General features: G+C 37.6%; 3 protein-coding genes across 7 annotated transcripts; 1 reads left to right on the plus strand and 2 right to left on the minus strand.

Moving 5' to 3' along the window:
* The first annotated feature begins 348 nt into the window (after positions 1–348).
* Positions 349–22,973, plus strand: LOC109054435 (arginine-glutamic acid dipeptide repeats protein-like). 5 transcript variants are annotated; one of them, XM_042726231.1, is made up of 18 exons: positions 351–733; positions 1,589–1,637; positions 2,720–2,844; positions 3,007–3,106; positions 3,370–3,468; positions 3,611–3,691; positions 3,778–3,931; positions 4,084–4,176; positions 4,641–4,837; positions 4,924–5,100; positions 5,215–5,325; positions 6,789–7,936; positions 8,113–8,341; positions 8,665–9,355; positions 9,445–9,585; positions 10,667–10,844; positions 14,473–14,554; positions 22,837–22,970. In XM_042726231.1, exons 1-17 carry the CDS (start codon positions 708–710, stop codon positions 14,504–14,506), a joined length of 3,633 nt encoding a protein of 1,210 aa, XP_042582165.1. In that variant the 5' UTR covers positions 351–707; the 3' UTR covers positions 14,507–14,554; positions 22,837–22,970. The 5 variants fall into 5 exon arrangements, with proteins under 5 accessions (XP_042582167.1, XP_042582166.1, XP_042582165.1 ...); XM_042726233.1 differs by lacking the exon at positions 22,837–22,970 and having other exon boundaries at positions 349–733; positions 9,445–9,540; positions 14,473–16,984; XM_042726232.1 differs by lacking the exon at positions 14,473–14,554 and having other exon boundaries at positions 350–733; positions 22,837–22,973.
* On the minus strand, positions 15,587–21,749 carry perm1 (PPARGC1 and ESRR induced regulator, muscle 1). The gene is made up of 4 exons (XM_042726237.1): positions 21,340–21,749; positions 17,241–19,763; positions 17,047–17,163; positions 15,587–16,908 (listed from the first exon to the last, which is right to left on the minus strand). Exons 2-4 carry the CDS (start codon positions 19,729–19,731, stop codon positions 16,841–16,843), a joined length of 2,676 nt encoding a protein of 891 aa, XP_042582171.1. The 5' UTR covers positions 19,732–19,763; positions 21,340–21,749; the 3' UTR covers positions 15,587–16,840.
* On the minus strand, positions 22,216–24,683 carry LOC109054446 (RING finger protein 223). Its single transcript, XM_019071706.2, has 2 exons — positions 24,410–24,683; positions 22,216–23,508 (listed from the first exon to the last, which is right to left on the minus strand). The coding sequence occupies exon 2, from the start codon at positions 23,505–23,507 to the stop codon at positions 22,833–22,835; it is 675 nt and encodes a 224-aa protein (XP_018927251.1). The 5' UTR covers position 23,508; positions 24,410–24,683; the 3' UTR covers positions 22,216–22,832.
* Between the last annotated feature and the right edge of the window lie 1,108 nt (positions 24,684–25,791).

The raw sequence follows: 25,791 nt of genomic DNA on the forward strand, positions 1-25,791 counted from the left end.
AATGTTTAAGGTGATTTAAAATGGAACAAAACTAGTGGTAAAATAATGCTTTTGAATTAGTTAAAAAGAGGTATTAATGATCCACAAGCAATGATTATTGTTATTAATATTATTTAATAATAATTCACCGGCCCTCTTGTTAACAGTAAAGCTGTAGAGATGTATGAAGCCATCAAAGCAGACAGGGCTGCATTTAAAGCGTCTTATTCCACTGAGCCGAAATAAATCCACCGTCTCCACAGTGGCAGTCCTTTGAATCTACACGCACTGTATTTATATCCTACAACCCACACACTGACTATAACAAGACGAGATTTGTTCTTCTTCACTGGTCGTGCACGGTGCCTTCTATCAAATATGCAAAGGAATGCCATCAAGACTAGGGTGGTTAAATTTACTGAGACATCTATATCTATGTTTGAATGTTGACACGGGAGGATGGCCAAACACATCTCCCTGAAGCTGATCTCCATAGACAGCGGACACGGAGATGATCCCATTAGCGCTGGCTGCAGCGGCACATGCTCAGTTATGCTTGTTGAAGAGGATCTCAGTAGGCTGTGCGTGAACACTGAGGTCATCGCCTGCGCTGAGGAAAAAATACTCAGCGCAGCCTCCATTTTGAGTAGTATGAAATCGAGGAAAGCATAGTTTTGAGCCGTCGCCGCAGCAAACAAACTGTAAACACTAGCGAAACAGCCTCTGCCATGGACGACCTGTTCAGTCCGCGAAGGTTTGTTGCTTCTTTTTATTACAGATGCATGCTTTAGCGCGCGCCAGCGCTTTTTGCGACACCGTGAACACTTCTGCATTCTAGTGCAAACCGAGATGATTTTGAACTTGACAGCTCGTCTCTCTCGGCCACACACACGCAAAGGCCAGCTAGGAGCCTGACGAGATAAAATGGGGCAGATGTGTGTACGTTAGATACTGTTGCTGACTGTTAAGTACCTAATGCATGTTGAACGCGGTGTTGCTCTTACAAATTAGTTCTGTTCGTCTGTTCCGTAAATATTTGTCCAGGAAATTGTTTTAGCATAATATTTTCTTTCGCTCAGAATTATTACACAGCGAACGGTGTTTGTGCACATTACATTGTACGTTGAGCGGACTGATTTCGATTTGCACTGTGTTTGATTCTGCACACAGCAATGTAATGATTTATGTGTAAATATATGAACTGGACGAGTGGACGTCCAAGCCTCCGTTTATATAACCTTTGGAGGGAACGGAGAAGTCGGACGCTGATTGGCTGGTTGTGGTATGTAGGCGGGATTTGGATTGATCATCGCGATTGCTGATAGGAAAATCACATTTTATGATTAAGGCTGAAAGGAGGCGATTTAAAAGGGTGGAAAACAGCGACATTAAACAGCTCACGTGACAGGGAATTAAGTTTTTTAACTTGGCATGTTTCTTTTAAATATGGCATTTCATGTATTGTTTATTACAGGCATAATATTTTAGTATTTACCTGTGGAATGTTGGCTGTAAGTATTGCTCCAGCCTTGAAAATGTTAATGTACTGATTGATTAATGTACTTGTAACAGCCGTATTCCATTTAATAAATAATATTTTGTCTTTCAGGCAGCTGAACAGCACACAAGGAGAGATTAGAGTGGGACCAAGTCATCAGGTAAAATGGTTACAAAGTGTTTCCAAAAGTATTTAAAGATATGCAGTGTATTAAAGTTGCAGTCAGTAATTATATTTTGATAATTGAAAAAGTTTTATAAATAAAGAATGCTATATGTCAACATGTCTCTGGTCTGGAAGAGGCAACAGCCACGCTTAAAAAGTTCAAAACCACCGGTAAATCGAAATGTTAACAAATTACAGAGTGTACCTTTTAAAAGGGTTAGTTCACCCAAAAATGAAAATTAGCCCATAAATTACTCAACGTCAAGTCACCCTAGGTGTATATGACTTTCTTCTTTCAGACGAATCCAGTCGGAATTATATAAAAAATTGTCTTTGATCTTTCAAACTGTTTAATGGCACGAGTGTTGCAGTGCATTAGTCCAAAAGAAGTGAAATAAAAATCACCCATCCTTAATAAAAAGTGTCTCACACGGCTCCGGGGGGTGAACAAATACCTCCTGTAGCAAATCGATGTGTTTTTGTGAGAAAAATAGCCATATTAAAAACTTCAAAATCAATTTAATCTAGCTTGCTCTCACTGTTGTACACGGAAACAGTTCCGGAAGGATGACGTATGGAGGACGCAGGGGAGAGATCAAAACAAAACAACGGTCTAACTAGAAGTACAAAACGAGGATTTGTAAAGAAGAACTAAAGAAAATAAAGATAAAAACCAAGAGGAGACTGGTTTTCCTTTGCTAAAGTAAGGACACTTGGCTTCCTTTGCTCCTGTTAACAAACGTTGGTTTTCACGAGACTCACCAGCGCATGTGCAACGCCGACCTCATACGTCAACCCCCCGGAGCTACTTCCGTGTACAACTGTTGGCGCAAGTTACATTAAAGTGATTATTACATTTGAATATGGATATTTTTCTTACAAAAACGCATCGATTTGCTACAGAAATCCTTTGTTCAGTCCCCGGAGCCATGTGAGACACTTTTTATTATGGATGGGCACTTTTTATTTCACTTCTTTTGGACTGATGCACTGCAACTCCCGCTGAGTGCCATTAACAGCTTGAAAGATCAAAGACGATTTTTAATATACCTTTGACCATTATATTATCATATGCAGGCCAAGCTACCTGAATTACAGCCGCCACCTGCTCATGGAACAGTTTCTGTCACAGAAAATGAGAAGCTGGTGTGGGCACCTGGAGTCAATGACTGTGACCTTCTCATGTACTTACGGGCTGCCAGGTAATGGCTGCTTGGCTGGATGCCAGTTCCTATTAACCGTTTTACATTTATCTTCATAATTGCTTGAGGGTGTGTCTAAAAAAGGGATCTGAGGTGTCTGTGGATGGTGTGTGATTCAACATAATCATCTGCATTTTTGTTCTGTGTTCTCTGAATAAACAGGAGCATGGCAGCTTTTGCAGGGATGTGTGATGGAGGTTCAACGGAGGATGGTTGTCTTGCGGCTTCCCGGGATGATACCACATTAAATGCTTTAAATACGGTCAGTGCTTGTAATTTTGCTATATTTTATCATAAAATAAATTTTAATCACTAATTCCACTGATTTCAAATTAATTCAATTTGTAGTATTTTTAAGAAAAATGTTGTAAGTTTAATTGAATATAGATTGTAATTTAGGATCTTTGATGTAATTGAAATGAAGGCAGTGAAAACTTCTAAAAAAATAAACCTTACTTTTAATCTCTACTATAACTAATTTGCTGTGCAGCTAGGGTATGTAATTTTATTTTGCTTTGTGCACAGCTCCATGAAAGCCAGTACAATGCAGCCAAAGCCCTGCAGTGTCTGGTGAAGAAACCAGTTCCAAAACTCATTGAGAAGTCCTGGTCAGAAGATGAAGTGGTGAGGAACTGAATCTGTATTTTTCACTTCTATCTTGACATTTGTCATTGATATAGCCTGGTAATTTATAGTGGAATGATACTAGAACTTTAAAAAAAGTCAAAGTTAAGATTTCTCAATCTGTTATCATGTTCAATTACAGAAACGGTTTATCAAAGGTCTCAGACAGTATGGCAAAAACTTCTTTAAGATCCGTAAGGAGCTACTCCCTAGTAAGAAAACGGTATGGAAACCTGCCTTTTCAAATCTATTTATACATGTGTTTTAGCTTCAGTCTTTTCTTTTTTTAAAACGCATTTGTCATCTCAGGGTGAGCTAATCACATTCTACTACTACTGGAAGAAAACTCCAGAAGCCGTGGCGTCACGACCTCATCGGCAGCAGAGAAGGCAGCCGGTGTCTCGCAAAGTGAAAACTCGCAACACGACAGCTGCAGCCAATGCAACATCTCGCACTTCTTCCAGTAAGTGTGGCACTATGCACCATATGTCTGTCCATTTATTGCAGACTGTCAAAACATAATTGCAAATCTGATGTAGTTCTAATTTAAAGGCAGTAAATCCACAAGAAGTAATGTAATTAATTCATTTGTGTTTACTGTCTCCCTGTCTGTAGTGGAACTTAGTTCAGCAAGTGAAGATGATCTGGACAGTGAGGATAGTGAGCAGAGTGGCAAAGGTCAAGCCTGCAGTCACTGTCTGACCACTAGTAAGTTTTTCACCCTTTTCTATTTCAAATAAATGCTCAAAAATAGTAGGCCACAAAACTATTTACAACATTAATTATAAGAAGCAATGTTTTTAAGCACCAAATCAGCATATTACAATGATTTCTAAACGCTCATGTGACACTAAAGACTGGAGTAGAATTCAGCTTTGCCGTCACAGTAATAAATAATATTTCTGAAATAGAAAACACTTATTTTAAATTGTCCCAATAATACTTCATAATTTATTTTTAATAAAAAAAATGCAGCCTTGGTGATCATAAGATGCTTTTTTTCAGCAAACCTTTGAACGGTAGAATATATTAAATTACAGAAGTAAAACAGGTTGCAAATGTCACTTAACTTTGACATTAACCATCAGCCTTTTAACTCTTCTAACTTCTGTATATACCTAGAATTTGTATGAATCTTCTTTTTTAGTATGACTTACAAATGCTTCTTTCAGACTCCAAAGACTGGCATCATGGAGGGAGAGACAATCTCTTGCTGTGCTCTAGTTGCCACTCTCACTTCAGCAAGCATCGGCGCCTGCCACCTGTTCCCAAACCAGCAGATCCACCCTACCTCTTTAAACCTGTCAAAGAAGAGGAAGAGGGAGTCAGACATGGGATGAAGACCCGTCGGAGCCGAGTGCCACCACATGTAGGTCTATCTTCCACATTAGTTGTGCTCAGGGTTATGTAAAGAGCAGTTTGCTTAATTTAGCCTTCCTGTGTCTTTTCATGTAGATGTCATCACTTCGAAGTGGACGCAACAGACCAACCGGAAGTCCCGACAGGGGCATGTCTCCCACCCTCGAGGATGTGCGATCTAATGGACAGTACCCCAGAGCCAGTTCCACTACTATGGCAACCAGGGCTTCCAGCTCTGATATCAAGAATGGAGTGGCTGGGAAGACCAACAAGGTAGTGATAAAAAGGAACTTGCTCAGTTTAGAGTTTGTAAAAAAGTGCACAGCTGAATATTCATCCGTTTTGTGTTTAACCTTTTCATTTTTTTTTTTTCTTATTAAACTTTAGAAGATAAAAGTAGAGGCTTCTATAGTAAAGGGTGTGAAAAGACAGAGAGAGTCAGGAGCTCCAGATGCTGATGAGCCTGAAAGGAAAAACATGAAACGACCTAAGAACCAGGTGAGGGAAACTTCATAAAAAGTCTTAAATATTAAAAGTATATAATGTATAAAAGTATAAAGGCTTAAAGGGATACTCCATCCCAAAATGAAAATTTTGTCATTAATCACTTACCCCCATGTCGTTCCAAACCCGTAAAAGCTTCGTTCGTCTTCGGAACACAATTTAAGATATTTTGGGTGAAAACAGGGAGGCTTGAGACTGTCCCATAGACTGCCAAATAAATAACAGTGTCAAGGTCCAGGAAAGTATGAAAAGCATCGCCGAATAGTCCATCTGCCATCAGTGATTAAGCGACGAGAATACTTTTTGTACACGAAAAAAAATAAAATAATGACTTTATTCAACAATCAATCACACCTATTTTACTAACACTCAAAATCAGTTTAGCACCATTTTGACAAATCTGAGCAGTACGCAGGCGGCTTACGCTCTTCTGTATCAGCTGTGCCACAAGGATACGTATTTTACGTATATTTATGATTTGGTTTGAAAGCAAACAGCGCATCGGCACAGTGCGGCTGGCACAGAAGAGCGTACGCCATCTGCGTACTGCTCAGAATTGCCAAAATGGCGCTACGCTGATTTGGAGAGACACAGATGAGAGGAATTGTTGAATGAAGTCGTTATTTTTGTTTTCTTCGTGTACAAAAAGTATTCATAACGTTATGGTTGAATCACTTCTGGTAGATGGACTATACTGACGATGCTTTTCATACTTTCCTGGACCTTGACACTGTTATTTACTTATAAATTACTGTCTATGGGACAGTCTCAAGCCTACCAGTTTTCATCCAAAATATCTTAAATTGTGTTCCGAAGACGAATGAAGCTTTTATGGGTTTGGAATGACATGGGGGTAAGTGAATAATGACAAAATTTTCATTATGCAATGGAGTAACCCTTTAAGTATTAAAAACTTGGCTAAGTGGTATGTTGTCCGTTGGTATGTTATGTTGGATATTAATTGTGCATGTTCATTTTTACATTTACATTACATTGGCGTCATCTATACTCACAGAACACAAAAAGACACTTATAATTCAATATATCATAAATATACATTTAAATTATAATGCATAATACAAAGCATGTACTGTATGTGTATACACACACACACACACACATAATCTAATACATAATATACATAATATATATATTGAATTTTTAGTGTCTTTTTGTGTTCTGTAAGTGAGCATTAGATTTACAATATACTATAATATATGATAAAAACATACAGTACATTATAATGTTGTGATGTTTAAATTACTTCTACATATAGTTCTAGTGTGTTTTATTTGTAATCTAGTGTATTTTTTCATTAATATTATTTATTAATTTATTTTTTTTACAAAATTATACAGAATTTTAATATTGGCCATTTATTGGGTATCTGATAATAATGTCTATCAATATAGTTCTGCCATGATTTCTAGATTTTAAGTAGTGTATCTCTAATCCAGGAGGGTCCTGATTCTCCATCAGAAGGTGAGGGTGAAGGCGAGAGCTCCGATAGTCGCAGCGCCAATGATGATGGCAGCAGTGACACTAAAGACATTGATCAGGACAACCGCAGTTCCTCCCCCAGCCTGGCCAGTCCCCTGCAGGCCAACGAAAGCGACTCGGACTCCCCAGCACCGCCCCCTGCACCAGGCCCAACCCCACAATCCCAGCCCCAGCAGCCTGCTGCGACCCCAACAACACATGCCCCCTCTGAAACACCACCATCTCCTCAGCCCTCTCTGCCTGTATCCTCATCCGCACCTTCACCTGGAGCTTCTACCACCACCTCGAAGGCACCATCCGTAGAGGTTTCCCAGGATGTTCCATCTCCAACCGCTTTCAGAAGTGGTCCCAGGGGACCTGAAACCCCCACCTCTTATTCAAACTCCTCATCTCAGCAGGTGCAGTGTCCAGGGCAGGGGCAGTTGTTTCCTGTGCCGCCCCATTATCAGCACAATCCAGGTCAACTGCAGAATCCTTCATCTGGGGCAAATCAACCACCAGGGTTTGCTTCCAGACCGCTGCACCTTCAAAGAGAGAGCCCTCTTCCTCCTCTTCCCCCTACAGCAGCATCCCAAATCAAGCCCCCTCCGACCACTCCAATTCCACCTTCTCACAAGCAGCCCCCTCACCTTTCTGCACCTCCACCCCATTTCCTGCAGATCTATCCCAATCTTCCTCCACCTCCTGCTCTAAAACCGCTTGCTTCCCTGCCCTCACAACACTTGCCTTGTTCCCAGCCTCCTCCATTGCATATAATTCCACAAAATCACCCTGCTCAACCTTCCGTTCTGACTCCGTCGCAGAGCCAGCTGGTCAAAGGTCATACTAGTGGTGCCCCTACAGCTACAGAAAGTTCTCACCCATTGCTTCCTCAAAATCGTCCTGCAACTGAGTCCAGTGCTTCATTCCCTCTGTATGCTTCTCCCATCCCTGCCCATCAGTCTTCCACATCCTCCTCAGCAAGCACACCTGTTGGACAGGCTCATATCAAAGAGGAGCCAATTGATGAAGAGGAAGAGTGCGATAGCCCGCCTCCCCCTCGCAGAAGTCCCTCTCCAGTACCGACAGTGGTTGACATACCCAGTCACGCAAGTCAGTCAGCAAGGTATAGAGATCACATTTGTCAATACTTGAAATTTTAAATATTTATAAAATTACAAATATACAAAAAAGGTTTCCCAATATAGTAGCCTAAAATATTTTTTAGATTTTAACAAAATGCTATTCACTAAGATGCAAATAACTGTGCATACAAAGTAAATTCTGTTTTGTCAATTGCAGATTCATCAAACACCTCAACCGAGGTTACAACTCCTGCTCTCGCACAGACCTGTACTTTACCCCATTGGCCTCTTCAAAACTGGCCAAAAAACGAGAGGAAGCTGCTGAAAGATCCAGAAGAGAAGCAGAGCTGAGCGCTCGACAGGGACGAGAAAGAGAAAGAGAGCGTGAGAGGGAGAGAGAAAGAGAGCGGGAGCGAGAAAGGGAGAGAGACTCTGATAAAGCCTCTGTAAGTACATGTGCCATTTACTTTTGAATTTGACATTTCAGAAAAAAGAAAAAAAATTATAGTTTTATTTTACAATTTCTCTTTACTGTAATGTTAAACATGTCATGCCAAGTACTGTAATGCAAAAAAAAATATTTGTATCCTTTTATGCCTACACTGTTTAAAATGTAAAATTTAATATAGTTTACCAGTTACAGATCTGCTTTCTTAAAAAAAAAAAAATCAGTCTTTTTACTAATTTTGATAAAGATCTCTCTTTAAAGAAGTTTATAATACAAATTTTTTTTTGCTTTTTTATAAAACTTTTTTTTTTCTTTAAATAGCGTGCTTCAAGCTCATCCCATGATGGCCGAATAGGTGACCACCTGCTTGCTGCCCATGTGCAACCAGGCCGTCCGTCATTCGAACCTCCTCCCCCCACCACCGTGGCTGCAGTTACACCATATCTCGGCCCTGACACTCCAGCCCTCCGCACACTCAGTGAGTACGCCCGCCCACACGTCATGTCGCCCACCAACCGCAACCATCCTTTCTTCATGCCACTTGGGCCAGGTGAGCACCTGCTAGCTTATCACATGCCAGGGCTGTATGCAGCAGACCCAGCCCTTCGAGAGCGAGAGCTTCGTGAACTTCGAGAGAGAGAGATCCGAGAAAGAATGAAGCCTGGATTTGAGGTAAAACCACCAGAGTTGGAGAACCCACTTCATCCATCTGCAAATCCCATGGAGCATTTCGCCCGCCATGGAGCCCTGCCTCTGCCTCATGTGGCTGGGCCTCACCCCTTCGCCCAGTTCCACCCAGCCATGGAGCGCAGTGTAGTGGCACCCCCTCGGCCAGAAATCAGCTACGCTGAGCGTTTGACAGCTGAACGGCTCCATGCTGAAAGGATGGCCTCTGTTGCTGCTGGTGACCCTGTTGCACGGCTACAGATGCTCAATGTTACACCACACCACCACCAGCACTCACATATACACTCCCATCTTCATCTGCACCAACAGGACCCTCTCAATCAAGGTGAGAACTTCAGCGATATAGGTTAACAGTTATTTAGATCACATTTTATCAAGAAAGTAAATGGAAATATCAATGTTTCCGTCTTTCAGGCCAAGGGCCTCATCCTCTGGTGGACCCACTGGCTGCTGGCCCCCCTCTGCCACGATTCCCCTACCCACCTGGTGCCATCTCCAACCCCCTACTCAGTGAGTTATCCCATGAGCATGAAATGCTCCGCCACCCTCTGTTTGGTGAGTCACCAAATAGACTCCCCATTTGACGTGTAGTATTAAAGAAAGTTTAAAGTTAATTCTGAATAATTAAACATTTCCAACCCATATAGCCAGGCCTAAACAATGTCCACTGCTGAGCAGTGAAACATCCTGCCCTTTGATTAGCCATATCCCATAACTTGCATGAAGTCACTTTCCTAAAGTAAAATAAAATATTACTCTTTCAGCAGCCAATAAGAATGTAGTACTTTCAGCTCCTTTAAACACATCTAACCATGTTTAAATCAGTTCTGTGGAATTAATATTTAAGATTAAGATTTAATATTATTAAAATTTTAGTCTGTGAAATTTTTTAAATCTTAAAAGTAGTCTCTTAAGATAAAGGCTACATTTATTTAATTAAAGATTTATTTGTTTTATTATATCTGTTTTTAATTCTAATATATTTAAAAATGTAATTTTATTCCTTTGATGGAAAAGCTGAATTTTCAGCAGCCATTACTCCAGTCTTTAGTGTCACATGATTCTTCAGAAATCATTATAATATGCTTATTTGATGCTCAAGAAATATTTCTTATCATAATCAATGTTGAAAACATTGCATCTTAATATTTGTGTGGAAACTGTGATATACTGTGAAAATTAAAAGAAAAACAATTATTTGAAATTTCAATATTTTGTAACATTAAATGTTTTACTGTCACTTTTAATCAACTTAATGCATGCTTGCTTAATAAAAGTAATAAATTGTTTTAAAAAACACACATACAAAAAATTTGAAATGTATACTATGCTGTATATAATTTAATATTAATACAAACAACGAATGTCCCTCCCTCCAAATGAAAAAGTGTTTATAGATTCTGTCTGGCCTGTCTTTTGCTGATGATAATAATCATTGTGACTTTCATTTCTCAAATAGCCAAAATGGCTGAAATGTACATCCTTACAATAATGTTTGTCAACCAGTTGTTGCTTTATTGTTGCCTCCATCCAGCACCTACATACACATTACAGTCCCACGGTAGCAAATAGCTCTTATCTATTTGAGGCAAGAGTAACTGAATTAAGATATTCTCTCTCTCTCTTTCTTTAATAGGAGCACCATTCCCCAGAGAGTTACCAGGACCCCTGGCTCCTATGTCGGCTGCGCATCAGTTGCAGGCGATGCAGGCACAGTCAGCAGAGCTGCAGAGGCTGGCACTGGAGCAGCAGTGGCTACATGGACATGGACACTTGCATAGTGCTCCTCTCCCAAGCCAAGAAGACTACTACAGGTGAACCACAGAGACCTTAATGTTCTGTTCAAGAGTGCATGTGTAAATAAGCACTTAGCAAGATGTTTTGATGAAAGATTTCAAAAATATTTGTTCTTTGAAGTAGCATGTACAAAAAAAATTGTTTACAATAAGACTGGGAACATAAAGAAAAAAAAGCTGTTTACTTGTTGTCACTCCACAGTATAGTCGTGGCCAAAAGTTTTGGCAGTGACATAAATTTTGTGTTTTGCGAAGTTTGCTGCTTAAGCTGTTGTGGTGTTCATTTACATTGTTTCTAGATTATTGTGTAGAGTGATCAGATGAATTTTAAATAATTGCTATAAGCTTCATTGGCCAAAAAACTTTTCAAAAAAAAAAAAAAAAAAAAAATTTTTTTTTTGATCCTGACACAAAATGACCTGCTAACATTAGTTGACTAATCATATCAGCAGCGCATGTGAAAGTGTGAATGAGTACTAGTCAGGTGAAATCACTATCATACAAATTAGATTGTAAGAGCAGACTGATTGCTATAAAAGGTGGGAAGAAGCACTTCCAATCATTTTTCTTGTTAGCAATATTTACCTCCAAAGAAACGTGTGCAGCCATCATCGCGTTGCATCAAAATGCCTCACATGCAAGGAAATTGCTACAAACAATATTGCATCTGAAAGAACTATTTACCGGATCATCAAGAACTTCAAGGAGAGAGGTTTGACTGCAGTGAAGAAGTCTTCAGGATGTCCCAGAGTGTCCAGCAAGCGCCAGGACCGTCTCTTCCTGAGGAGTCAGCTACAGAATCGTGTCTCCAGCAGTGCAGAGCTTGCTCAGGAACAGCAGCAGGTTGGTGTGAGAGCATCTGCATGCACAGTGAGGCAAAGATTTTTGGACAGTGGCCTGGTGTCAAGAAGGGCAGCAAAGAATCCACTTCTCTCCAAGAAAAACATCAAGGACAGACTGAAATTCTGCAGGAAGTACAAGGATTGGACAGCAGAAGACTGGTGCAAAGTTATTTTCTCTGATGAAGCTCCCTTCTGACTGTTTGGGACATCTGGAAAATTGTTTGTTTGGAGAAGAAAAGGTGAATGCTAGTCCTGTGTTGTGCCAACAGTGAAGCATCCTGAGACCATCCATGTGTGGGGTTGCTTTTCAACCAAGGGAGTGGGCTCTCTCATAATTCTGGCCAAAAACCTTGCTATGAATAAAGAATGGTATAAAAATGTCCTGCAAGAGTGACTTCTTCCAACGATCCATGAGCAGTTTGGTCTTCAAATACTGAAGCAGCAAACTTTGCATAACACTAAATTTGTCGCTGTCAAAACTTTTGACCATGACTGTTTTATTTTTATTTATTTTTATTTATTTTTTTAATGTTACCTGTCTACTTGTATCCTTAAAGTGCCCCTATTATGGGTTATGAAAGGTTCATATTTGGGTTTTGGGAGTCCCCAATAACAGGATGACATGCATGCAAAGTCAAAAAACAGTTTCATTGTCTTATAATATGCATTTATTTTGACCTTACTTGCTCAATGACTCCCAGACAATTCGCTCAACAATTAATTTTTCCAGACCCCTCCTTTGCGTTACTCTAATCTGTAGTGATTGGTCCGATTGCCCCCTGGTGGCTGGCTGCAGTACAGGTCATAAACCCCACCCTCTCTATTTAAAAGAATGGGACTTCTGTCAAAATAAATAAATAAATTACACTTCCAATACAATTTTCCGAAAGATGGTTTTGGCCATTTAAGGTAGTTGTTATCACTGATAAATTTTCAATTGTTCGTTTTTGTGATAAGTTTGATTTTAGCTAGTAATTCAATGCTATAAAAACAGGGCGTGTCGTTATGATCGACAATTGTGATTAACAGCTTTTTTGAGCAGACTGTCTGAGCTTCGAGAGGAGATTGAAAATATAACCAACTACTTTTCGATTTCTGTGTTATTTCACACCGACAAAATGAGTTGTTCAGCAGTAAACTGTACTAACCGACCTACAGGATTTTTTCCGGTAACGTTAAATGTGGGCTTTATAAGCTAACTAATAAATGTTATTAGATAAGATAACACCTCTAACGTTAGCCATGACGGGAATAAGCAAGTGATCGTTATCTGGCAGTTACAAATTCTTTTTATGGGTATAAAATAATAATTAGGAAGACAAAACTAATGATAGCCTACTCTAATTAATTATAGTGTACTGTCTACAGCAATCGATCTCCTGTAACGTTAGTTGAACTTGATTTAAAATGGCAGGACCGTTGCTGACATTTTAGAGTTGTGTCCAAGCGGCAACCTCCTGCTCTCTCTCATGAAGCCAACGGAAGTGACTTAAACTCTAATTCGTCAACTGGCCGTTAGAGGCTGGCTGCAAGAGGGAGTCAATCCCATAGACTCCCCATGTTAAAATGCCCAACTTTACAGCAGAAAAAAAAACGTTTACAGCCTAGTTAAAAAAAATATTTTGGTCTATATAGCTTTTTTTTTATTATTTTTTTTTTATAACTCATCCATTTAAATTATATTAAGCCTTAAAGTTCTGCATAATTAAGGGCGAGGCCACTTGAGTGACAGGTGGATTACTGCTGCTGTCATCATCGTCACGATAGGTGGGTGTGGTTTCAGCAACCAGCTCACGCCTCTTTGCCCATTTTCGATTATCCAGAAGTGATGCGCTGCCAAGATGGAGACGGCTTGCTCCGCCTACTTTACTTTTCCAAAATGCTCTTCGGAAACCTACGGTTGACGTCACGGACACTACGTCCATGTTTTTATACAGTCTATGGTTGTTTCTAGTGGCATATTAAACTAAAGATCGTTGATTTTGCTGTTCTACACATTGTGATAGACTAGTTGTTAATTTTAAATCATTTTAAAAATAGCCTACGTCACTACTCTTTTTCAATATATAGTATATTATTGTGTGTTTTTAAATTTAAGTCGTTAGTTGTTGTATTTACCTTATTTTAGCAAGCCTTCGGTATAGGGCAGTCAAGTGAGAGGTTCAGGAGGCGTGGTTGATTGGGTCTGCGCTGCGGGAGTTTGGGTGGGAGTTTGAATACGTGGCTCCACCCCACGACACTACTGCGCAGACTCTGGCTTCAAATGACGTCATTTACTCAAGAGGGCAGCGGCCATACTGAGATGCTTTGGCTTCACTTTTCTAAATTGGAAGGAAGTGGAGAGGCGTCGTCCATCTGTTTTTACAGTCTATGGTAATGCCTGATAAAGCAGGCTTGTGAGGGCAGTGCTGCTTTGTGTACAGCGTTAACAAGGAAACCACCATTTTTAGCGCTCCAAAAGTGGCACCTAGTGGCAAAGAATGAATTTGCATTTTCATTCAGACCAAAGCAAAAAGTCCAACAAGTGGGCGGGCAATATGCTAATGTTTCATGTTGAAGTCAACATGAAATGGCTTGGGATTCGTTTTAAAAACGACTCGTTTCAATGATTCAGAGTTAACTTTTTTTTTTTTTTGAGAGACAATAACTTTATACATGGTGCACTTTCAGTTTTAAAACTTTGCAGGATGTTTTCATTCACTTAGAGCTGTGTTACACACTGCATGAAAGGTAATTTTTTTTTTTGAAAGGTAATAAAGGGGCACTTTAATTGACAACATGTTGTTCTGTTGTCTCTTTGACAGCCGTCTGAAGAAAGAGGGAGACAAGCAGTCCTGAAATGAACAAATCCTCCACTGTGGATTACTGAGTGATTCTGTGTTCAGGGTATCAGACCTTTTATTTCAGAAAACCCAGCGTGGGTTTATCCCTGTTTTGCCTCTTATAAACATTTGACCGACTCCTTTGTGCTGTATTAAATAACTAGCCTTTTGGAGCACACTGAATTTTCTTTCCTTGCATGAACACTATTTAGAAATTTCTGTAATTTAGAAGTTTCTGTAAGAAAAATGAAATTCCCATGTAATGTTATTATTGTGCTAAATGCACAGTATTGTAGATTTACTAAGTATTTGAAAAGTGCTGTCCAATATCCAGAGTTTATCACAATTTAGTTTCAAAGTTTATTGAAACACTCGTTTTAAGATTGTAAATATTATGTTTAAAATAATATATTAACTGTTGAAATTTAAAAGTTGCAATGATAGATTTGGATACAAAAACTTCAGATGACCCGTGTGCAAGAAGTGCATGCTTTACATACTCTGTCCTTCCCTTTCTCTGACAGCCTCTTCATCTTTACCTCAGAGTGCTCATCAATATACAGTAAAACCCACATGAAGTAAACTCCACAATAGCTTATTCTTTCAGGAATTTAGCTTTTTTAACTTAATTTAATTTAATTTTTTAATTTAATAATGTAGACCAAATGTAGGCTCAGTATTACTATGATGAGTGTGTGGTGTTGTCTAGCTCTGCAGAATAGTCGCTTCACTGCCATGGTCATATGATGATGTGGAAGACCGATCAGACCGACAGTCACCTGCTCGCAGTGTTTTCCGCCATGCTTAAGGACACAATTTGATAGAGCAGGTCAGTTCCTGGGTCAACCCTACTTAGCACAGAAGTTTAGGAAGTTCATTAATAAAGAGGTACCTGCACTTAGCAATAAAATGCATATGGCATATCTGATGGTATCCTCACTACCAGCTTCAGTCCTAGCATGTGCATTTGGCCAATTAAACAACTGGACTATTGCTGAGTAAGTTACATTTTCATAGTCATGCTGGTGGGGAAAGAGCACAGCATTCTCACAATAAAATGGAATTCATTATAAACACAATAGAGAGAGAGAGAGAGTAATTTTGTGATGGTTTAATGCAATACAAGTGTATTGTTGTGCACTACTATTAATTGTTGAAATAATAATAGAAAACATGAAATGGAGTGCCATTGTTTTGTATGTGTTAAAGCAGACAGTTGAAGAGTGTTATCTGTTATGCCGTTATTGTGGAACTTTCATGGGTCACTTTTTTTCCAAACCTGCCAAAAAGTCATTATTTTCTTCAAGTTAACACTAAACATTTGTAGTAGCATTTTACAAAGTATATGGATATTTTTAATGGGAAATATATTCTGATTTTAGTATCCATGTCTTTATGCATACTCGTCTTCACGTGCACAGTATTGTCTGGTTGCAATTATCTTACAGTTGGAATTTTTTTTTCAAAACTTTCATTTCAATGATAAATGCATGATTATTACAAATGGCTTGAATCATTTTTACTTATCCATTAACCGATGAACTCAGATCTTCACATTTTTTTTTTTATCAGTACATTTTCTTTTAGTAATATATTAATTAGTTTTCTGTAAGAATAATTTTTTGAGGCTGTTTTATATACATTTGTCACACTGACATCAGTCTTTGCTTATGTCTGATAGAAATATTTGACATTCGGCAGCAGTCATATTTTTCTGGCACTTTGATACCTCCGTAACTTCCAACTATATTTTATGTGCAAATTTATATTCTTCATGAAATGTGCTCAAATCGGTTTCTTCACTGAAAAACTATATGAACTTTTTGTTTAAGCTTTGGCCGCATTATTTTTTTTGCATTTAATAGATACATCTAGAGGGATGATCTTTTTTCATCTAGAGGGTTTTTTTTTTTTTTTATGTTCACTGCAAAATAGTTTACTTGTGAATTACATAAATATGTATAGCACAGCTTGAGTCCTGAATATAACTGACGCAAAACTTACCAGTTGTCATTTCTGGTCCATATCAACATAATATCTAAAGCAATATATGTCTTCTAACTGAACAAGTGTTTGTACGGAAAAAACAACAACTAATGTTTCCTCCTTTGCTTTGTATGCTTTTCTTTAACGAAATTGTCCTTTTATAAGTTATTTATTGATTGAACACCTATTTTGTAACATGAATATATTAAACATGAAAAATTAGACTGTTAGTAAATATGGAATACAATCTAACATGTGTATTTACTAAAGTGTTTGTTGTGAATTTGTGCAAAATTAACCCTTTCCTGTACACTGGCCCCTTGTGAGAAATCCTCAGAAAGCTCTTATACTAGATTTTTATGGTTCATCCTTCTTTTACATATCGCCGCAAGTACTGGATGGCAGATATCGCGCTCACGTTTGCCAGAAGAGCTGAGAAATAATAGAGGGAAAAAGGATCATGTTAATTTTGTGTGCTCATATTATCTGAATAAATTGCCTAATTTAATATGTAACAGCCTGATCATTGTGTCTCATTGCACAAATGCCTCATCCGCATGCTGGTCTTACCTGCTTTCCACATGTCTGTAGATTGTGGGTTGCTTGACTTTAGTACCCAAGACGCAAAAGCAATGCAAACAAGGCACATGTCTGTTTGCTTTAATGAAAAAAGGATGCGATCTCTATCTGTAAGCAGAATTTTGCAATGTTAGACTTGACATTTTCATATCTATTTAATAAAAAAAAATGCTCTAAGAATGTACCTGCATCTGCGACCGTTTCCCCAACACGTATCTGATGTTCTGTCACTTGTCCAAGGGCCTGGTTCTCTAGAAAAAGCTCTGGAAGCTTTGGCTGAGCTATAGAAGAACTTGTAGTTCTCGTTCTATCTCGTTCGTAGACAGTGTCCGCTTTCTTGGGAAAACCCCAAGAGGTGGCCATCCTACACCAGGTCCTTCCCATTAAAAGTTTGGTGCGTCTCAAAGAAAGGTTTCTCCAGGTTCTAGTGATAAAGCAAATATTTGATGATTCAGAGGGCTTTGCACACCTCATAACTCGGATTGGGACGTTCTCGTCTTCACAATCCGACGGTATCACCTCTTCTACCTCTGTATATTCTAGGTCTTTCACCACTGAATGAGAAGAGGAATAGATAGGAACCAATGTTTTCTCACTCTTTGTTGAAACTTGAATTGAAGGAAAGAGAAAATTCCCAACTTCAAAGTCTGAGAAGAAGTCATCATAAGTCTCAGCCACAGATGAGTTCTGTGAAAAACAAAGCGAAGTAATTCTATCTGGGATCCAAGTCTGGTGTTGTTCTGCTTTGGTGTCACTTCCCAAGATTTCAAAGAAAGTCTGCAGACACTGATTGTCTAGAATATCAGAAATCGATAAAACCGGTGAAGGCGTTGATCTCCTTGTGCCACAATGGTCCAGTAGAAAGGCATTCATGTTCTCATCCTCTTTAGCTTTTAGAAATATGTCCTGCATCTCTGCTTCTTTCTCTGAATGCAAATAAAGTGAGGGATCGCTCTCAGGACACAGCTTCACCATCTCATTTGATTGACTCCGCCAAGTTTCTTCTGAATCCATGCCAGACTCAAGAAACCTTTGGGTTTGCTCTTTGACTTCAAGGGGTTCAGGGCTAGGGTTTGCACTTAAATGAAGAAGCGGAAGAAACTCTTCATCGAAATCAGAGTAAGTTGAGAATTCACAGCTCGATCGGTCTGGTTTAGAGTCATCCAAATGTGTGAAATAGTCTGAATCTGCTGCGTCGTCTTCCAGGCCATCTTCTAAACTATCATCTTTAGATTCCACCTCACCCCTTTCTAGAAGCTGAGCGTTGACAGTGACTAAAGGGCTGCTTTCTTCTGGAATAATGGTTTCTGTCTTGTTATTGGCTGTTCTAAGTTGCAAGATATCATTTATTGTCAGTTTTTCCAATTCATCCCAAAAGGAGGAAATGGCAAATATGGGTGGAGTTGGACCTGAAGTCTTGGCACTGTTACTAGAGGATTGTGTCTCTTGGAATTCTTCTCTGTTATAAGACTTTCCCAAGGGCTCTTGCTGTTCTGTTTTTTCTTCTATAGTATCTGAAGGATCAGCGGGTTTAGAGGCACCCAACATAAATCTGGGACTTTCCACCTCTGTGTCATTATTAAAATGGATTAAATGATCAGTTGTATGTTGACATTCACAGTTTTCTACTACGGATTTGTCATATTTATCACACACTGCGCTTTTATGATCACAGTACTGTGGTAAAGAGCCAGTGAGATCTTTAAATATGGTCGGTGGCATCTGTTTGGCAGTTAAAAGTGAATTTAGAGAGTTGGCGGGTTTTCTTTCTAATTTTGCTTCTGGCATTTCTGTCATGATTTCCTTTTTTAGACTAATAGGACAGCTTGTTTTTTCCTCTTCACCCTCAGATGATCCAGTGGGCAAAATACATTTAGTATCTTGGATATGAAGCACATTTTGAATATTGGGTGAGTAAAAAGAAATATTTTCTTGTTCAAATTTCTCCTGCGTTATTTGTCTCTCAGTAGTTTCTTTATTTGGTTCTGTATTGTTATTTAAGGAAGAGCACTTCTTCATCACTCCGGTATTCTGTCTGTTTTTAGAAGGTTTTTTTCTTCTTCTTTTTTTTTGGACTGAGGTGGGATCCTTTACTCTCAGATGGACTGGGCTGTCATTTACAGTCACAAACCAACGTTCCTTCTCTTTTTTGGCCACTGTTGACCAGTCTGTCATTTCAGTTAGCATTTCTATACCATCTATACTCTTTTCATGCATTATTTCTTCAACAGAAATTTCAGAGACTGGCGTGTTTGTGGCTTGGCTTAATTTATTCTCACAGTTTCCTCTTAATTTCTCTAAGTTTAACTTCTCAGTCAGGTTGCTGTCTTCATATGTAGCCCCCGGTTCATTTGCTCCAGCATCGGACATCTGCTCAGCAAACCTGGTATTCTGTGGCTCTGTATTAGGACTAGGATATTCAGTAAACTCTGAATTCTCAGATGTATGTTGTAATTTACATTCTACTATTTGATCTTCTTCACAGGGTTGGTCTGGGCTGGTCTGGGTGGGAACAGATGACACGTGGACAAAGGTTTTGTCATCGTCAGTGTCACTGAAGCCAGTCTCATCTAAGGCTGCAAGCTTAGCCTGCTGAACAGAACATTCCTCACTCTCTGTACAGAAACAGTCCCAGTCCTGCTCTGCTATCAGCACACTGTGGTCCAAGTCATCCATTGTAGTTGAGCTCAAAAGGTTTGGTATGACATCTGAAAAAAAAGAAAGAAACAGACAATTATAATAATAATAATTTGTACCAAAATATACAGTTTAAAAATTTGGTGGTCAAAATTCAATTTAATGCATCCTTGCTGAATTAAAGTATTAATTTCAGCAAAATCCCCTTTGAATATTGATGTATTTTATTCAGCTGATCTGTATAGACTGCATCTTTCAATTCAGTTATACAATTTTCATGTTTATTTTAATATTAAAAAACCATCATTCATGCAAACATTTGACCAACAAGAGATCCAAAAAGGCATAAAAAAAATAATTAAAATTAAGAATCTTAAATTATTGTATGAAACTTTCCCAAAGAAGAAAAACAGTTTAATTTCAGTCAGACTATATTTAAAATGTAGTATACATTTTTTTTCATGCATTTGCATGTAAACCTAATTTAATATCTACTGTAGGCTGTTGGTTAAAAGTTAACATGAGTGACAGATGCTAACATTATCACTAATAGCAACCATACAAGATTTTTTTTTTTTTTTTTTTTACAAAAGTTATATATATATATATATATATATATATATATATATATATATATATATATATATATATATATATATAAAAAAGGTGAGTCTCAATTGAAAAATCAATATTGATCAGCTAAATAAAACAAAAAACAACTCTGTATTGTTAGTTATTGGGTACTAAACATTTGACAGTGGCCACCCCACACAAAACTAAAAAGCAACATTGTACAGAAAACAAGTTTCAGTTGTTCAAAAGACTAAACCCCCAGTATATTTTTCAGTAGGCCATTCTAACGCAGCAGGCGAGAGCCCAAACTCCTTTTCAACAAATTAAATGAGAAATATACTTTTGTTTCAAAGTAATTCAAATTCCGGAATATTTCAAACAAAACACTGCTCAAACTGTCTCCAAAGCCCCTGTGAGGATGATCTTGGCCTGACTGTAAGCTGACTCCAAAGCAGACTGTACCCAGAGTATTCAAAACAACTCACTGCAAGGTGATTTGTGTATTGAAAGATGTCAGTGAGAGGAAATAGCCCCACATAATGTTTTATTTGTTTTATCAGCAGCATGATGTGCTGTTTGAGTGACTTGCCTTTTGCAAATATTTTTCATAGTCCAATTGCTTAGAAATGACCTAGATGTGTATCTTGATGCCTAGAATGACAATCATGATTTAAACTTTTTAGTGGAAAACAGCCTTATCTTATCTAGCTTGTGGGGCGTTTTCTTAAAAACACACGTGGACATACATATAGTATTAGGATAATGCATTCAGCTATAGGCTCATTTTAATTTTTTCTTTCCCAGGAAAATCATAACTGTTTTGCAATTATTAATCAATTCAGCCATCTTAAAACACAAACTGAGTCTTTAGTTCTTTATTAGCTTATGAATATTAATGTTACCCTGTGCGTGATGTCCTTTTTCATTGCAGACATTTTTAAGTTCATTTGGTACAGTAGCACTAGTACACACAGCACAGGCCAATGGAAAATATTTCCACAAAGTTCTAGCCCCGCAAACTCTGCATCTAGTCAGCTTCCATTAAAAATCTAATTTCTTTTATGTTTTTCCTACCTTTAGTCGTTAGTTGTGCTTTCGAAACACTTCAGTGTTGATCCGACGCTGGCATGATACACCTTCAAAAACCCCACTGCCCTTGAGTGTGGGAGAGAGGGGCCCTAGGTCCAGGTCTGTTATAAATAGAGCTATGTGTCTGATCACATGGAGGTGTGCATGTGTCCTGCATTCTCAGAGGCGCATTCAATTTCACATTTATAAATAGGGTTTCTCTGGGGAGATGGTACGAAGCTGTCACTGATCATTGCTATTCAATAGAGGGTTAAATCCTTGAACAACACGCTGGACAGAAAATCCTTTGCTTTTATGGTTTTCAGGAAGTAACACTGTGAAAACAAGTTAGGATCAATCTGTGGTAATAAAAGTCTGACAGTGTTATATAGTGTCAAGAAGTATTACTGTAAATATATTAGAAGAATATATCTAGTATATTATTTAGTTAAAAAATATGGACAAAAAAACAGTAAAAAAAAATACCTCAAATACATTTATATATTTTTTGTGCTTAATGCAAATACCGTACAATTGTACTTTTGGTATACTAACTGGTCTGCTTCAAGTCTGCTAAATTTAACAACTAATTTCATGCTTACACTTCAGGTACACTTTTAAGTATCTTGCATTTAAATACTGATATTATACAGAAATCATACAATCCTTATTAATAGTGATATTAAAACCCATTTTAGGCATAATATTAATAAATGTGCATTGTGCAATAAAGAAATACTCCAAATAAAGTTTAATTATAATTTTATATCAGCAAGTCTTAAGTGATACGACAATAGATGTTAGTAGATTTGAAGTATAATATTTAATATATATTTTAAATAAATAATGGAATAGTTTTAGGAAATAATTAATTTGCAATAAAAATAAGTTCATATATAGTGAGATATAGTGAGAAACTTTTAATACAAAGAGATTTTGATACATTTGATTAAAATATATATTTTTATTTTTTACAAAATATTTTTTCCTAATACAAGATTTTAAAAACTCATTAGTCAATATACATGCTTAATTTATATATAAAAAAATCAAATAAACACAATAAATTGCAGGCTTATTATTTTACAAAATGTGCAAAGAGCTTTTAGAGGTTTCCAGCCAAAGCAATCAAACCTGCAAGCAGGATCCTATTAAAAAAGTGTCAATTATAAAAACTGTTTACCCTAGTGTTTATTTTGTTCATCTGTTTTAAACTAAAAATAATTTTTTTTTTTTTTTAATGTTTACAGTGGCATTTAGGAAGTATGTGATATGACAATTAAATTTCATGCAACAAATATTGAGTTTAAATGAGAAAGTAGAACTTTAACCAATACAGGTTTCCTGTCATATGAAGCTGTAAAGGTTGTGGCTGCAGTTTTAGTTTATCAGTCATGCTTTTAGACTGAAGCCCATACAACCTGAATGTCATTTGCAATTCATGAAATTGAAACTGTTTCCAGGTTTGAATAAAAACTTCTTGTGTCCCCCTGTGTGTCTTAGGTACCGACTGTAGGTCTTGGAGAATTGAGAATAGCTGGTGAGTCTCTGAAGCATTGTGACATGGAGCTTGAGATGATAAAGCACTGGAGGGGCCACAGTATAACGAATAAGACCACGAGAAGCATTATGATGAAGACCACAAGCCTCTTCCAGTTTCCATAAAAACCCAAGAATCGCAGCAGCCTGTGTCCACAGCCCTCTCTTCTCTCCTCTGTTCTCGGCGTCTCCTCCGGTTTATGCTCCCCGATGTCAATGCAGACGCAGTTGGGTATCATAGGGTTTGAGTAGCACAGCCTCTTTCCATCTAGAAAAACGTTCTCCACTTGTTGCTGGTCGCTTGGAAGTTGGCCCAACACTTCCTGACTGGTGGCCAGATCTGGAGGACCGTGCTCAGGGAGGGATGTTGGCCGCCGACAAAGAGGGCAGGTGATCTGGGTACCCTCCTGCTCTGGTGAAATAGTCACAAAGCGAGACAGACATTCCAGACAGAAGGTATGGGTACATTCGAGAAGCTTTGGTGTCTTGAAGGTGTTGTCGTATGCGCAAAAGCAGATTGAACACTCCGGACCGGCATCCCAGGCATTGTCCTGGTCATCACCGGAGACCTGTGTCTTGTGTTGGTGCCGTATTGAATTGGTACGTGATGCTGTAGATACTTCCGGTTCCTCCATCCTGTTGTGTGGTCAGAAAAATATATTTTTAAACATATTCCAGTCATTTTGATTCATTTACATTAAAAAAAAAGATTTTTTATAAAGTCTACAAGTGTGGTTCAGGGAGTTGAGTGAATCCATGTATGACTTAAAGTACAGTATTGCTAAATATGATTAAAAAAATTGTAAAACTTGAAATATATTGCTGATGCACTGCTAAATATATATATAAATATAGTTAATATAATCTTAATGCTGAACTGTTCTAAAAAACTTCTGATGTGATTAAAGGTAACTTCAATCTTTTGTTAATAGAATGCCTACTGTGCTATGTAACTGAATGACTGAGAAAAAAAGCTAAATCCTTTTTGAATTATATAATCCCAAATGGTTATATGGAAAGCTAGTATCTGACATAGCAAATAACAACCACATGTAAATGTGGCTGCTATGGGCATCATTAATGCCTGCTATATATATATATATATATATATATCATAATGCCATATAATATATTATATATATATATATATATATATATATATATATATATATATATACATATATATATATATATATATATATATATATGAAGGTGATACTGAGACAAAACTTGTTTCAGACATGGACTACCATGTGCATATCATTTTACATTTTAATCAGCATCATATATGCGGTTTCATCATGACTTACTTGTTTTTACAATTATTGTACTGTGACTAAACAAGTAGCCTATACACATCTCCAATTTGGATCAAAGAATTGCCCCAACAAATGCTAATATTTACAGTTGCTAAATTTGCAGTTGATTCACATTAGCTCAACAAAAACATGGTTAAACTGCTGATCCAACAAAACTCAAATGGTTTTTTGTTTGTTTGTTGGGGCAGTGTGTACCGAAAAGAAGAAAAAAGTATTACCTTAAAAGAGGAATACAGTATTGTTCTTTTTATCTTGTTGATGCTTTTTTCTTCTTTGTGTAGATGGGTTCAAATAAAGGTTGAAAAGTTCCCAAAACAGGTATTTCAATGGCTGTCTTTCTCCAGACCTGTCTGTCTTGGTCTCCCAGTAAGGTGTAACTGCCTTCACCTGCTCTTCAGAAGTTTGAATTATACTTCTGAGCTGTGACTCAAATTTAAATCATTACATTGTTCTCCCTCTCTCTCTCAGATCCTTAACCCCTCCTTTACACATACACTGTCTGACACACGTAGCTGTGCAAATTATGGAAAAGCAGGAAGGATGACAAAGACAGGGAAGTAGGAATTGGTTTTCTGCAGGATTAGGTTACACTTTGTCATTGTATACCCTGGTTAACGTAAGAATGACAAAGCATAGCAAATAATGTTTTACACAACTTTTAAAGCACATTCATTCACAGCAATGTGAATTATTCCGATTTTAATAGTTTAATCAAGTTACAGTAGGCAGGTGCTGCAACTGAATATTTTGTATCACACATAAAAATGTGTGCATTTTTTAAAGTAATAGTTCACCAAAATAAAAAAAAATCATTGTTTGCAGATCCTCAAGTTCCAAACTGATATGAGTTTCTTTCTTCTGTTGAGCACAAAATATATTTTTAAGAATGATGCTAACCTAACAGTTGACGGTAGCCATTCCCTAGTAAAAAAAAAAAAAAAAAAAAAAAGTTTTTTTTTACTGACATATCGCTCATGACTGATATAAAAATTACAATTAAACTTTATTTGGAGTACTTATTGTGCTCAACACACATTTCTCAATATTAAACCTAAAATTTGAATGTCACTATTGATGAGGATTGCATGATCTTTAAATAATATTGGTCTTTAAATGCAATTTAAAATGATATTTGAAGTGTACCTAAAGTATACTTGCAATAGTTCCACTTTAGCACAATCAAATATACTTCAGCTCTACTTCTGCACAATTAAAGTGCATTAAGTACAAAATTAGTTGTTCCAATTTAGCAGACTTTAAGTATACTAAAAGTACAAGTGCAGGGTATTTTTATTAAGCACATAAATATGTAAATGTATTTGTAGTATACTTGGCATGAAATAAATGTATTTCAAATACATTTTAGTATATTATTTTTTTAATAGGATTGACTTCCACATTGTGGAAAAAATTCAGTTTGGTTATCAACATTCTTCAGAAGTTGTCTTTTGTGTTCAAGAACACTAAGAAACTCGTACAGGTTTGGAACAACTTTTGAGTGTGAGTAAATGATTTTTGGTGTACGGTCACTTTAACATAAATGTAATCTTCTAAAAAATGTTTTTGACAAACTACAACAGCCTGCATGGTAAGTGTTATT

Source organism: Cyprinus carpio, chromosome B6, assembly GCF_018340385.1.
Source record: "Cyprinus carpio isolate SPL01 chromosome B6, ASM1834038v1, whole genome shotgun sequence".
Lineage (NCBI taxonomy): Eukaryota > Metazoa > Chordata > Actinopteri > Cypriniformes > Cyprinidae > Cyprinus > Cyprinus carpio.

Coding starts and splice junctions, on each gene's coding strand:
- LOC109054435 (XM_042726231.1), top strand. CDS start 708: ATGGACGACCTGTTCAGTCCGCGAAG. Junction 3,469..3,610: donor CCTGGTCAGAAGATGAAGTG/GTGAGGAACTGA, acceptor GTTCAATTACAG/AAACGGTTTATCAAAGGTCT. Junction 7,937..8,112: donor CACGCAAGTCAGTCAGCAAG/GTATAGAGATCA, acceptor TGTCAATTGCAG/ATTCATCAAACACCTCAACC.
- perm1 (XM_042726237.1), bottom strand. CDS start 19,731: ATGGATGACTTGGACCACAGTGTGCTGATAGCAGAGCAGGACTGGGAC. Junction 17,164..17,240: donor GGAAACGGTCGCAGATGCAG/GTACATTCTTAG, acceptor TTCTGCTTACAG/ATAGAGATCGCATCCTTTTT. Junction 16,909..17,046: donor TACAGACATGTGGAAAGCAG/GTAAGACCAGCA, acceptor ATTATTTCTCAG/CTCTTCTGGCAAACGTGAGC.
- LOC109054446 (XM_019071706.2), bottom strand. CDS start 23,507: ATGGAGGAACCGGAAGTATCTACAGCATCACGTACCAATTCAATACGG.